The sequence below is a fragment of the Podarcis tiliguerta genome (assembly GCF_965153285.1).
Source record: "Podarcis tiliguerta genome assembly, chromosome: 1".
Taxonomy (NCBI): Eukaryota; Metazoa; Chordata; class Lepidosauria; order Squamata; family Lacertidae; genus Podarcis; species Podarcis tiliguerta.
Genome location: NC_139534.1, coordinates 112655277 through 112669974, shown reverse-complemented (window position 1 = coordinate 112669974; position 14698 = coordinate 112655277). Strand labels below are relative to the sequence as shown.

At 47.2% G+C, this 14698-nt stretch overlaps 1 protein-coding gene across 3 annotated transcripts in view; it reads left to right on the top strand.

The window, feature by feature from the left end:
• LOC310674741 (cation channel sperm-associated auxiliary subunit beta-like) overlaps window positions 1–14698 on the top strand; it is a 68857-nt gene that overhangs the window by 38823 nt on the left and 15336 nt on the right. For all 3 annotated transcript variants that reach the window (XM_083434356.1, XM_083434354.1, XM_083434355.1), the window contains 4 exons: window positions 5161–5313; window positions 11349–11493; window positions 12320–12471; window positions 14172–14314. In XM_083434356.1, the coding sequence (XP_083290482.1) occupies window positions 5161–5313; window positions 11349–11493; window positions 12320–12471; window positions 14172–14314 (593 nt within the window). The remainder of the gene's footprint in view (window positions 1–5160; window positions 5314–11348; window positions 11494–12319; window positions 12472–14171; window positions 14315–14698) is intronic.

Genomic DNA, 14698 nt, shown 5'->3' with positions numbered 1-14698 from the left:
TTCTCTCTAGATGTTACTCTTTCAGAGGCAACAGGAATGCTATTCCAGTAATGAGGTATAGGGTCTATAAAAATTTATGAAACCTTGTCTCTTTCAGCAGATTATGATGCAGCGCTTTGAGATCTTCATTAGTTGCAGATCTTGTAAAAATCCCTATAATTGTTCTTAGAAGTCTTATTGGAGGAATGTCTTTTTCAAAAGAGTGCAAAGGTGTTTTTTTTTCCCCAGCTGATGTCGCTGTTTGAGTTGCTCCCTCTTTGCGGCTTTCAACCCCCTTCTCAATCTGTGTGAGTCTATGGCAGACTTATGCAATTCACTTCCGTTCCTCAGCCAGGAAAATGTCGGACTAAGAAAATGTCGGAGTGCATGAGTCAGCAGAAGTACCCTTAGCCGTTGTTAAATTGATTTATACTCCGTTGAGTGTCCGTAGCAGTCTGCAGCCAAAAACAGAAATCCCCGGAAAGGAGAGATAGTAACACTTTGTGGGAGCGGAGAGGTGATGCTTATCAGTCTTGTGACAGTTTTATAACTTTGTAATCAATCACCCTCTCATTCACCGCCGTTCTCTGGGTGGGAGTCCCTGGTTTTTATGTTCCTTTTGCCAGCAGAAACAGACAGTTGAGAACTGGCTTTTGAACAACAGTTAATTTTGTAGTGAAGAGTTTGGAGACCTCTTTATAATTTCACCACTTGGGAAAGGTCTTTTTATTATTATTATTTCTTCTTCATGACTTCTTGGTTTATTTCTGTCTCAACATTAATAAAGCCATCGGTATTCTTTTTGTTCATAACTCCAGCAGAAAAAAATGGCTAAAAACGTCCTTGGTATTAATGGAATAGACGTCTTTTAAAAAAAACAGTCTGATATAGCTTGTAAGTAAATCTTAGTCAGTTGCGAAAAGCCATTTAGGTTCAAACACTTTGTTTTAAGTTCAAACACTTTGTTTTAATCGTAAATTAGCAAGTTCAGTAAGCAAAATAGGCTAATCGTTTAGGTTTGCTTCAGTTTGTTAGAAGTGTAGCCACAGACATACCCACGGACTCGAGCTTCTCATCAGCGGAGGGTTGCAGGAACTAGCACTGAAGAAGTTCTCCCCCTTCTCCCCCTTCTTGCTCTGCTTTTAAGAGCTTGAAAATGGTCTGGGGGTCCTCTTCTTCGTGCTGCAGCAACTCCATATCGCCTTGAAATCTCCTCCCAAGGCTTCGGGGTCAGCTTAGCCTTAGCTCCCCCTTCTAGCTCCGCTAACGAACGCGTACCTCCCGACCTTGGCAAAGTGGGAGAGACGCATCTGTCCGTGAGCAAAGACTACGCGGAAGTCTCTAACAACACTAAAATAGTGCAACATTATAAAACATTATAAAAAATTAATTAGGATCAAATTCAAAATTGATGGCAACCATAAACTAAAGTTTTGTAAAGATTGCCAAAGGAGGGACTCAGGCTGCACCCTGACCAAAGGCCTGGTGGAACAGCTCTGTCTTGCAGGCCCTGCGGAAGGATGTAAAGTCTTGCAGGGGCCTAGTCTCTTGTGACAGAGCGTTCCACCAGGTTGGAGCCGCAGCTGAAAAAGCCCTGGCTCTAGTTGAGGCCAGCCTAAACTCTCTGTGGCCTGGGACCTTCAAGATGTTTTTATTTGAAGACCGTAAGTTCCTCTGTGGGGCATACCAGGAGAGGCAGTCCCGTAGGTACGAGGGTCCTAGGCCGTATAGGGCTTTAAAGGTTAAAACCAGCACCTTAAACCTGATCCTGTACTCCACCGGGAGCCAGTGCAGCTGGTATAGCACCGGATGAATGTGATCTCGCAGCGAAGACCCCGTGAGGAGTCTCGCTGCGGCATTCTGCACCCGCTGGAGTTTCTGGGTCAGTCTCAAGGGCAGCCCCAAGTACAGTGAGTTACAATAATCCAGTCTGGAGGTGACCATCGTGTGGATCACAGTGGCTAGGTCAGGGCGAGAGAGGTAAGGAGCCAACTGCTTAGCTTGGCGAAGATGAAAAAATGCCGCCTTTGTTATAGCTGCAATCTGCGCCTCCATGGAGAGGGAAGTATCGAAGATTACACCCAAACTCTTAACAGACGGTGCTGGCACTAATTGCACCCCCGCTAGAGATGGGAGTTGCCCCCTCAATCCCATATCGTCCCGTCCCAGCCAGAGGACCTCTGTCTTCGAAGGATTTAACTTCAACCGGCTCCCACGTAACCATCCAGCCACAGCTTCCAAGCATCTGATCAGTGTGTCTGGGGCCGAGTCAGGATGGCCATCCATCAGCAGATAGAGTTGGGTGTCATCAGCATACTGATGGCAGCCCAGCCCAAAACTCCGGACAAGCTGGGCGAGGGGGCGCATAAAGATGTTAAAAAGCATCGGGGAGAGTATCGCCCCCTGGGGCACTCCACACACCAAGGAGTGGCGGGATGACAATTCCCCCCCAAGCGCCACCCTCTGTCCCCGACCGGAGAGAAACGAGTGCAGCCATTGAAGGACTGTGCCCTGGATCCCCATGTCGGCAAGGCGGTGGTCCAGGAGTTCGTGATCGACCATGTCGAAGGCTGCTGAGAGGTCTAGAAGAATCAGCAGCCCCGACCCGCCTCGATCCAGCTTCCTGCGGATCATCTGTTAGGGCGACCAGAGCCGTCTCGGTCCCATGACCAGCGCGGAAGCCGGACTGGAATGGATCCAGAACTGATGTTTCATCCAGAAACCTACCAAGCTGTTCAGCAACCGCTCTCTCAATCACCTTACCCAGGAATGGAATATTCGAAACCGGGCGGTAATTGGATAGATCTAAGGGATCTAATGATGTTTTCTTTAAAAGCGGACGCACCACTGCCTCCTTCAGTTCCCCTGGGAATGTCCCGGTGCCAAGGGACAAATTGATGATATCCCCCAGGGGGGCCCGCACCTCGTCTGGACACGCTCTAATCAGCCAGGACGGGCACGGCTCGAGAGGACAAGTGGTGGGCTTTCCAGCTCGGAGGAGTCTGTCCACATCGGCTGGGGATATCCGGTCAAAGTGGTCCAATACTGGACCCGAGGGGCCTCCAGTTCCTTTATTGTATCCAAATTGGCAGGGAGGTCATGGCGGAGCAACAGGACCTTCTCCGCAAAAAAGCTTGCAAATGCCTCACAGCTATGTGTCAAATTGTTATTTAAATTTGGCTGTCCTTCAAGGGACGTTAAAGACCGAATTATACTAAATAATTGCGCCGGGCGAGAGCTAGCGGATGCAATGGAGGCCGTGAAGTAGGACTTCTTAGCGGCCTTCACTGCCATCTCGTAGGTTTTCATAAAAACCCTATAAGATGTTCTTGAAGCTCCGTCACGGGCACCCCGCCATACTCGCTCTAGCCGTCTGAGGTCCCGCTTCATTTTCCGGAGCTCAGTAAACCGAGGCATTGTATCTTCTGGTGCTCTGATCCCTGCAATTGTTGTCTTTTCTAAAACATCTCTTCTTCTTTGTCAGTTACAAATGCCACAGGTGCCTTCTCCCTCCCTTAGAACAATAATTAGGCAATATATTTTTGATTGCCCCTTAGAAGGCAGAGGAAGTGCCCAGATAGATTGCATCTGGGCACCTTTTCTACTGCATTCTTAAGGTCAGTAGAAGGGTGGTGTTGTTTAATTGCTCTTGGCCAGTCTTTCCTTCCCTCTGAGGCACAAGGGCATTCAGCTAACTAAAGGTCCTGATTCTGGGACTCATAGGTGCCAATTCCCTGGGGCCCTGGGTGCCCAAACCCCCACAAAATTCCCCATGAAGGGGCCGCGCACCCACAAATTTTGGTGTCAGGGCCAAGCATGCGGCATGGCACCCATGACCCTGGGCAACCACGACCGCGGGGCTAAGTTTTCACTCCTGCTGGGACTTTGAGGCCTGTCTAACAAGCACTTCCTGAAGAGGCAGAAGCAGCAGTGTGGCAGAGAAGAAAATGAAATCTGTACTTGGATTACTTGATCTTCTTGCAGCAGAAGGGCATTCTGCCCATCTGAGTGCAGTTCTGGCTCCATATGGCAGCTGTTTGAGCCAGCTCTTTATGTTTGCTCCCTTTTCTCAGCTTCTTTTCTGAACTTAGAGGTCCCAGCCTCTCAGAAAGCTTATTAGCTGTTCCTAAGGGATGAACCAGGTGTGAGATTTCGACCAGCTCCGGCCCATCTGGAGCTGGTACAGGCTCGTCCTTATCTTGAGCCCAATTAGAGCATGGTCCACAGACGAAAGGATAAGGCAGTATGTGCTACATGCTAATCTTTATTTCCAAGGCAGTATGTGCTACATGCTAATCTTTATTTCCAAGCTATGCTGAGAGCATACTAACATGCATCTTGCCTCTGTGAGAGCAGAGAAGCAACTCCTCTCGAAAGAAAGAACCGAGAGAACACTGAAAAACAGGAAACCAGTGTATGTCATATCCAGTCTCCCATTTCCGTGGGAACCCAACAGTAACTCGGACTGTGGAATGTAAACAGTGTCTTGTGACACACAGTAGCTGCACAGTGAAAGAAATAGAAACCAACACCAGGATGCGGGTGGCGCTGTGGGTTAAACCACAGAGTCTAGGACTTGCCGATCAGAAGGTCGGCGGTTCGAATCCCCGCAACGGGGTGAGCTCCCGTTGCTTGGCCCCTGCTCCTGCCAACCTAGCAGTTCAAAAGCACATCAAAGTGCAAGTAGATAAATAGGTACCGCTCCAGTGGGAAGGTAAACAGCATTTCCGTGGGCTTCTCTGGTTCACCAAAAGTAGCTTAGTCATGCTGGCCACATGACCCGGAAGCTGTACGCCGGCTCCCTTGGCCAATAAAGTGAGATGAGCGCCGCAACCCCAGAGTCGGTCGTGACTGGACCTAATGGTCAGGGGTCCCTTTACCTTTAAGCGATGAACCAGGGCCTTCACTTCAATGAACACATAGCTGTCAACTTTTCCCTTTTCTTGCAAGGAATCCTATTCAGAATAAGGGAATTTCCCTTAAAAAAAGGAAAACGTTTTCAGCTATGAATGAACGCCTTCCTGGCAATGAGTAGGTCTTAACCAGGTATGAATTGGCTCTTGTTAGGGCAACTATACCTGCCCAGTTCTAACACTCCGCTTGGACACTGTGTTTCTGCTGTATCATTTCTTTCTTTGATAATGCATATGTTTAACTGTGTTTCCTTCTTTTTCTTCCTAGACTCGGGCATTGATATCAGTGCATAAGTTAACAGACGGCAGCATGAATAAAAAAAGAAAATTCCCAGCTTTCTGGTTTCCAGATCCGCGATTTATACCAAAAGGATTGTATTTTCACACAAACAGCCATTTTCTGTATGCATATGGCAATCAGGTGTGTAAGAAGGAAGGTGTATTAACAACTGGCACATAGTGTTGCAAAGGTGGCATTCCAACCCCCAACCTCTGTCAAGCAGTAGCAGGATTCTGGGGGTTCCAGACCCTCACCCTGCGGCCGTGTTTCCCTTGAGAATCAAGACACAGAAGTCACACATCGTCCAACATTTCTCCGATGAAAATAGGAACGCCCCATTCCATAACAATAATTCTACTTTTATACCCCACACATCTTACTGGGTTGCCCCAGCACTCTGGGCAGCTTCCAACGTATGTAAAAACATAATAAAACATTAAACATTAAAAAAAACCAACTTCCCTATGGATTGCCTTCATACAGCTCGGGGGTTGTATAACTCCATACCATCCAACATTTTTCCAATGAAAATAAGGATATCCTAAGGAAAAGTGGGATATTCCTGGATCAAATCAGAAACGGGGATGGCTTCTCTAAATCAGGACATCCCTGGGAAATGGAGACACTTAGAGGGTTTGAGCGGAGGCTGTCACAGCTTTAAGAGTTAGGATTTATTCACATAGTTACACCTGAATTTAGATGGAGGGTTTCCAGATCTTAACAGCACAGTTATCTCAAGAGAGGCTTCCCCCCCCCAGCACTGCAGTCCAAGGCATCTCTCCCAGCTTCCCCGCGGCCTGCCTGCCAAGATCGTGCTCCTTTCCTTTTTCTGTTCCAAACCTCCTGCCCAAAGCCCCAAACTCTTCTTGTGACATCACACCCAGTTACCCTGGCAACCTTCCAAATGTCCTGTCTCTGTTTATATTTTAGGGGGGGGCGGGATGGGGGGACAGTTCTCTTGAATTGCCGGTGGCCCCATCTTGTTTCTTAATGGCTCTGTACTTAACTTGTGGCTAGGGTAATCTTCCTTTGTCCTGCATGATGGTTCAGCCTGCGTTTTTACATTGCTAAGCTGTCTCACACCTGGGTTAAGACATCAAACCATTATTAATTTCTTTTTTAAAAAAAATATGGGTGTCTTGACTCTGGTGGGCAGTGAGAGCACACCTTGCTCCAGGAAGAGTATTTGCAGGTTTGCATTGAAACTGCTGCTACAGCGGAGAGGAAAAGGCTCTGATTTGGCAGCAGTTTCTATGCAAATTTGGGCAGGTGCCTGGGACGGCTCACCTGACAGCCCCCTGGCATGGTCATGATGTTGGGTGATTGAAAGGTGTGTTGTCCTGCACGCTGGTCAAAAGTTGGCTTGCTGGATGTTGCTATCCTGTGGGATATATTGTCCAGTGACTTGTTTCTGAATATTCATTCATTTGAGCATAACTCCCAGATCACCCTTATCTTCAGAGTGGTTAATAGTCAGGCGCTAACAGAGAGACAGCCAAACCACCAAACCACCGTTCCCCTCCCTTGGAAGTCTGCATCTATGTGACTTTTTGTAAATATTCGTCAGCATCTTCAAGACAATGTGGTGGGTGCTTCTAGGTATTTCAAATGATGGGGTGTTAGAGAAGGAGGAGTACCTTTGCTGGTGGACACGTTGTGCTCCTTCTGGGGTAGTTTGTCCACCTTTAGTTCCTACCTTGTGCTCAACTCTCACTTGTGGCTCCTATTAGCTGTCAGTATGGCCCAACTCATAGCCGCGGAGAAGCCTTAGACTTGGTGTTTACCTCTACGGATGTTAGTGATCTGACACTAACTAAAAGCGAAACAAAAGAAGTGCCATGGTCAGATCACTTCCTGGTGCAACTGGACTTCTCCGCAACCCTTCCCCTCTGCAGGGAGATGGGACCAATTCAGATGGTCCGCCCCCGCCACTTAATGGATCCAATTGGCTTCCAGAGAGTGGTAGGGGATGTTTTATCCCAGGTTGATGGCCTTTCAGCTGATTCCCTGGTGGCACGCTGGAATGCGGTGTTAACCAGGGCTATTGACTGTCTGGCTCCGAAGCGCTCTCTCCGATTGCATGGAGCCCGGACAGCCGCATGGCTTTCCCCGGAGCTGAGGGTGATGAAACAATTGTTGAGATGGCTAGAGCGCCGGTGGCGGAAAACTCATTCTGAATCAGACCGGACATGGGCTAGAGCTCAACGTCGAGCCTACCAAGTGGCAATGGCGACGGCGGAGAGGGCCTTCTTCGCTGCCTCCATTGCATCTGCAGAAAACAGCAGCAGGAGACTTTTTCAGGTGGTTTGCAGTCTATCGGAACCACTTGTACCACCCCCCGGTAGGGACCCCAAGATCTCCTGCAATGCTTTTGCAAAGTTTTTTGCAGATAAAGTCGCTCAGATTCAGAAGGAGGTAGACTCCACCTTGGGAGCAGGGCCAGGGCAGGAGAGTGCTAGAGTTCTGTCTGGTCCTGTTACATGGGATCAATTCCAATCTGTTACCTCCAAGGATCTGGACAGGCTGCTTGGACAAGTGAAACCGACCACCTGTCTCCTTGATCCTTGCCCATCCTGGCTGATAAAAGCGAGCCGGGAAGGGCTGGGCGATGGGCTCTGCGGGGTGGTGAATGCTTCCCTCTGTGAGGGAGCCTTCCCAGACCCGCTGAAAGAGGCGGTCATTAAACCGCTTCTTAAAAAAACATCTTTAGACCCGGCCAATTTGGCCAACTATCGCCTAGTCTCAAATCTACCATTCTTGGGCAAGGTGATTGAGCGGGTGGTTGCTGAACAACTCCAAGCACGCCTGGAGGAAACGGACCATTTGGATCCCTTCCAATCAGGATTCAGGCCTCACCATGGGACTGAAACTGCCTTGGTCACGCTGGTTGATGATCTCCGGTGGGCTAGGGACAAAGGTGAGAGCTGTTTCCTAGTTCTGCTGGATCTCTCAGCGGCCTTTGACACCATCGACCATAACATCCTTCTGGACCGTCTAGAGGGGCTGGGAGCTGGGGGCACTGTCATACAGTAGTTCCGCTCCTTCCTCCTGGGCCGTGCCCAGAAAGTGGTGGTGGGGGATGAGACAGACCCCTGGGCTCTCACTTGTGGGGTGCCTCAGGGTTCTGTCCTCTCCCCCATGTTTTTTAATATCTATATGAAGCCACTGCGAGAAATCGTCAGGGGGTTTGGACTGTATGCAGATGACACCCAGTATGCAGATGACACCCAGCTCTACCTCTCCTTTAAATCAGAACCAGTGAAGGCGGTGAAGGTCCTGTGTGAGTGCCTGGAGGCGGTTGGAGGATGGATGGTGGCTAACAGATTGAGGTTGAATCCTGACAAGACAGAAGTACTGTTCTTGGAAGATGGGGCGGGCTGGTGTGGAGGACTCCCTGCTCCTGAATGGCGGTTCTATGCCCCTGAAGGACCAGGTGCGCAGCCTGGGACTCATTTTGGACTCACAGCTGTCCATGGAGGCGCAGGTTAGCTCTGTGTCCAGGGCAGCTGTCTACCAGCTCCACCTGGTATGCAGGCTAAGACCCTACCTGCCCACGAACTGTCTCGCCAGAGTGGTGCATGCTCTAGTTATCTCACGCTTGGACTACTGCAACACGCTCTACGTGGGGTTACCTTTGAAGGTGACCCAGAAACTGCACTTAATCCAGAATGCGGCAGCTAGACTGGTGACTGGGAGTGGCTGCCAGGACCACATAACACCGGTTCTGAGAGATCTGCATTGGCAGTTCCGAGCACGATTCAAAGTGTTGGTGCTGACCTTTAAAGCCCTAAACGGCCTCGGTCCTGTATACCTGAAGGAGCGTCTCCACCCCCATCGTTCAGCCCGGACACTGAGATCCAGCGCCAAGGGCCTTCTGGCGGTTCCCTCACTGCGAGAAGTAAGGCTACAGGGAACCAGACAGAGGGCCTTCTCGGTAGTGGTGCCTGCCCTGTGGAACGCCCTCCCATCAGATGTCAAAGAGATAAATAATTACCTGACATTCAGAAGACATCTTAAGGCAGCCCTGTTCAGGGAAGTTTTTAATATGTGCCGCTGTACTGTTTTTAACACTTGATTGGGAGCCGCCCAGAGTGGCTGGGGAAACTCAGCCAGATGGGTGGGGTATAAATAATAAACTATTACTATTACAGCGACCACACCCCATGAAATGGCTTTGAGTGACCTGATAAACCAGGTGAGGATTGCTGATGGGTTTCAAACCTTTGCAGAGTTAGGGACTTCCCCTGCTTGTGAAGACTGGCTGTGTGGATTGAGCAAATAAAACCCATTATGAGTCCAGCGGTCAAGTAGACGGTTTCTGCACATTCTGTAGAAGGACATGAGGGGCAGGTGAGGCTCGTCAGCCTGGTAAGATAGCCCATCTAAGAGAAGGAAAACTCTGGTCCTAAACCTCTGCTGTGTTGTGGGCTATATTAGGGAGAAGAAAATACTAAGGAGCAAACCCTACACAAATCTGGTCTGGAATCCCTAAGATGCTTGGATAACTCCTTGTACACCTCCTTACAGCAACTACTGCAATCAAGTTGGTGCCAAACATATTGCCCTGCTTTCCTTTGGACCACATCAGGAAGACCAAGAGGGGGGCTTTGTTTTTCTGGGCAGCCCACGACCTCCACACTCACTGCCCAGGCTTGTACCCCTTTTTAACATTTACATGAAGGTGCTGGGATAGATCATCAGGGGGTTTGGGCTGGGTATCCATCAATATGTTGAGTGTAGTGAAGGGTTAACCTTCTGTGCCTTGAGACTGAGGGGGAGGGCTTACAAGGGAAGTAAGCCAGGATGTGACGAAAGCAGCTTGGAATGCTGTGAGCTGTTGTGGAAATCGAAAGCAGTTTTGCTGCTGCGTGGCTGCAAGCAGAGGCAGAGAATGCAGCTCCAGTCAGATGGGATTTGACTGTGTAAATACTTGTCTTTTGTGACAATAAAGTGACTTTAGAACAGAAGCAATGTTTTGGGAAGTGCTCTTTCAATCACACGCTCTGCTGTGCAAACTTTGCTAATTGCTTTACGACCTGAAGAGGCTCGCAGGGGGAAGCGTTCTGGACGCCGAACAATAAAGCAATAAATCTACCGAAGAGGTAATCGGAATAGGTTATCGGAGCAGGTCACCAAATATGATACCCAGCTCTACCTCTCTTTTAAATTGGAACCAGTGAAGGCAGTGAAGGTCCCGTGTGAATGCCTGGAGGCGGTTGGAGGATGCATGGTGGCTAATGGATTGAGGTTGAATCCTGACAAGACAGAAGTACTGTTCTTGGAAGATGGGGCGGGCTGGTGTGAAGGACTCCCTGGTCCTGAATGGCGGTTCTGTGCCCCTGAAGGACCAGGTGCGCAGCCTGGGACTCATTTTGGACTCACAGCTGTCCATGGAGGCGCAGGTCAATTCTGTATCCAGGGCAGCTGTCTACCTGTTCCTTCTGGTACGCAGGCTGAGACCCTACCTGCCCACGGACTGCCTTGCCAGAGTGCCGCTTGGACTATTGCAATGTGCTCTACGTGGGGCTACCTTTGAAGGTGACCCGGAAACTACAACTATGCGGCAGCTAGACTGATGACTGGGGGCAGCCGCTGAGACCATATAACACCAGTCCTGAAAGACCTACATTGGCTCCCAGTACATTTTCAAGCACAATTCAAAGTGTTGGTATTGACCTTTAAAGCCCTAAACAGCCTCAGCCCAGTATACCTGAAAGAGCATCTCCATTCCCATCATTCTGCCCGGATGCTGAGGTCCAGCGCCAAGGGCTTTCTGGCAGTTCCCTCTGTGAGAAGCAAAGCTACAGGGAACCAGGCAGAGGGCCTTCTCGGTAGTGGCGCCCGCCCTGTGGAACGCCCTCCCATCAGATGTCAAAGAGAAGGCAGCCCTGTTCAGGGAAGTTTTTAATGTGTGACATTTTAATGTATTTTTAATATTTGTTGGAAGCCGCCCAGAGTGGCTGGGGAAACCAGCCAGATGGGTGGGGTACAAATAATATATTATTATTATTATTATTATTATTATTATTATTATTATTATTATGTCACTTCAGTGCTGCTAACACAGTGGTTTGACTTCACCCCCAGAGGCGCAATCCATTGTCTCTCAAGACAGATGGATGCCAACAAAGATCTCTTATACAATATTCTTTATTGTCTCTCTCCCTCCCGTTTAGGTGTGGATTTCTTATGATGGAGGCGCCTATTTCACACCATTCTTTACTTTAAATGCTGAGATGATTATAGATGTAGATTCATGTGTTTACACCCAAGCGATTATATTTGTGACTGATGCGGCAAACCTCTTCTACACTAAGGCAGGTAGGAAAACATTAAAAAGTGGAGTCTCCTGCAGTCTTTGAAGACTCAAATATGAGATTAGGCTAAGAAACCAGATTCCCCAACCTATGTGTTCTCATAGCTAGATAGGGAGAAACAAGTGGAAGCACCTGATGCACCTAAGGAATTCACTCTCTGCTGGGCAGAACCAGGGAGCCCTAAGGGTGCCCAAACCAAGAACCATGTAGACTAGAGACATAGATGCACTGCATCTTCTATGACTTCTACCTTAAGTGAGATTGCAGAAACTTGGGTGACCAACAGCAAAGGCTATTATCTTGTCTCCTGATGCCCCTATTTTCACATTATTCTCCAGGGAATAAATGCCCTATGCATTCTGCTTGCTAATATCTCATAGTGTAGTATGGTTGGCTGGGATCCAAAGAGCCGTTGCAATCTTCTAGTGGGTCTTAGAAGCTTTTAATCCACTCATTTGTTGCTGCAGCACCCTGCATCTACCCCCACCTTCAAAAACCCTCCATCACAGACCAATCCATTCAGACCATGAGGCACAAGGAGTTTCTTCCAAAAAGGAACAACACCTCCTTGCATGCTTCAAAGTATTTGACCACATATGACCTTGTTAGATCCTGGCCCTTAGGAACTATTGTCTGAAGTTGCATAATTTAGATATACTTTATCCTCATCAAAACGATCTATTTCCTCATTGCATTGATTAAATATGGGTTGGAAGAGATGTTGATCTCTCCAAATATTCACAGAAACCTATTGTTCTAGAATAAACTCATGCTTCCTATAATAATAAGATTGATGCATGCCCATTATTTATATTTCCCCTTTTCTGTAGGTGTACTGAGATATGCCAAGGTTTTCCCCCCGGCAAAGGGTATCTTCAACATGTACTTTGACCACCTGGGAATATTAAATCATATTTCTCTGAATGATTCAATTGCCACATTTGTAAAAGAGACGAGTGTGGATGTGGACACTTTATTGAAGGTTAAGGATGCTTTTGATGCGTGAATGAAAAATGTCTATGAGATTGTAATAATTGTTGTTCTTGTTAAGGACAAACCTTCACTCTTCCAACATGTCAAAGTAGGAAGCTAGTGCTAGAATGGACACTGGAGTGATTAATCCAGCATTTTTTCACCTCTATCCAGATATCCTTATAATAGATATATAATTCTTTTTTAAAAAAAACATTAAAAGTTGAATTCAGAAAAGCCACCATTATAATGGGTTACAGCAAGAAAGACAATTCTGTGGTTCCTGAAAAAAATAGCTGCTCACTGCTTTCTGGGGGGGAGTGGGGCCGACGTTTGCGGTCCCTCAAGCTCTGGTCTCACGTGCTCCAGTCATTGCAGGAAATCTCTCCCCAGTCCCAGGAACCCTGGTCGATTCCCTGCCAAGAAGGACCATTAAAGCTGGCAGTCTGGGCATTGGCTGTTTCTCCTGCCTGGCCTGGCAGCAACACCTTGAAAGGCGGTGGGCCTCAGCGGCGCAGTCGGGTCCCAATAGCTCAATCCGAACCATATTACCTGTATATGTGCCCCATATGCCGAGGGATTGCATTAATGAAACTTCCAGAAAACCATTGAGTTTGCCCCACCCCCTTAGCACAGGCAAAGTCACATAATGCTTCAACTAAGTTGCCACCTTCAACTCCTTCACTTCTTTCAAGTGGGACTTGAAAGTGCTTAGCTTTAACTGACTCCTACCATTATCTTCAGTACCCTGAGCAAATACTGATTTTTAAAAACATAGTCTCGTACTCATTAGAAATTTAAGAGAAACTAGGGAGACATTTAGTACTATCAGTATTATTTTTTGATTACCGCAGCTATGTCTGTGCTGCTTAGATACCAGTTTCATCATCATCAAACCTTTTATTGGCATCACATACCAACATCCATAGCAATCAATACCGAATTCCCGCCTTCCCAGTGACACAAAACATTTGTCAAATGAAAGAGACAAAGCAATGTAACATTACATCTCTAGGTCTCCAGGGATATCAGACGTCTGCAGTGTGTTTCAACAACAACAACAAAAAGATAAAGATATTTAGCCACTAACTTGGTGAGCTCCTGATTGTTCCCCAATAATAGAAAATGTATGACCTCTAACTCTGGTTTCCATTTGGGGATGCAGAGTTGATCTAGGAACTGCAGGCGGAGAGCAACATATAGTTTACATTTAAGAACAAGTTGCTGTCCCTTTATGTTAAAACGTTGTAGCCCTGGGGAAAGAAAGGGATCTAGCAAAACTTCACTAAGGAGAGGATCGTTATCTGTTGTGAGGCAGATGTTTAACCAGCATGTAAGAAATCTCGCCCAGGCTGCAGTCTCTACCTTGTGTTGACCTCCTCTAGACACAAGCTGCCTGCACTCATTCTACCGGCTGGGTAAACCCTGGTAGCCAGACTGGAATTCCGTAGAGCAATTCAGCTATAACTTTGACGTTGAAGACCTTGAGGGCAGAGGGGATATGTGAAGACTTTGAGGGCAGAGGGGATATGTGAATTACCTTTTGTTATTAAGAAACACAGTTTCTAAGCAATTTCTCTTCTGATTGCTATTATAAATTAAATTATCTTTTTTAAAATTCCTATTTATTCCTAAAATTGTTTAGCAAGTTTTGTATCCATAAACACATGAAAATATATATATATAATTAATTTTCTCACTTTGTTCCAGGATATTGACTTAGGTTTTGAATGTCCTTTGGCTGTACAGTATATCACTGAAGAGCAGATGTTACTTTTAAACCACAAGCCACTGATAGGAACAAACCGTGAGAGATTCACTAGTCTGCAAAGAGGCAAAAGATTAGATTATGAGTAAATATCAATAACAGCATATGTTTTGTTAACAAGCAATGTCTTGTTCTGTTGGGTTTTTCTTTTTAATGTACCCTGCTATTTTACAGAATATAGCAAAATAGCATCTCTCTAATTTGGTTAAATTGTTCAGGGGGTTGCCGCTTTCTTGTTCTGCCTGCTCTTAGAACCACTTTGTACTAACATTTGCAACGTATACTGTGTAATACAAGTTTCAAACAAAACTTGTAGGCTTCAAAAATCTATCAGTAGGTGATGTGTGTGTCGTAGGAAATTGGAAATGGTTTCTGCAGTGTGTATGATGATGACATGGTTTCCCATGACTTCATCATCTGGGGGGGGGATGGGGACCCACCACCACATTTGGGAGCAAAGACTGCTGGA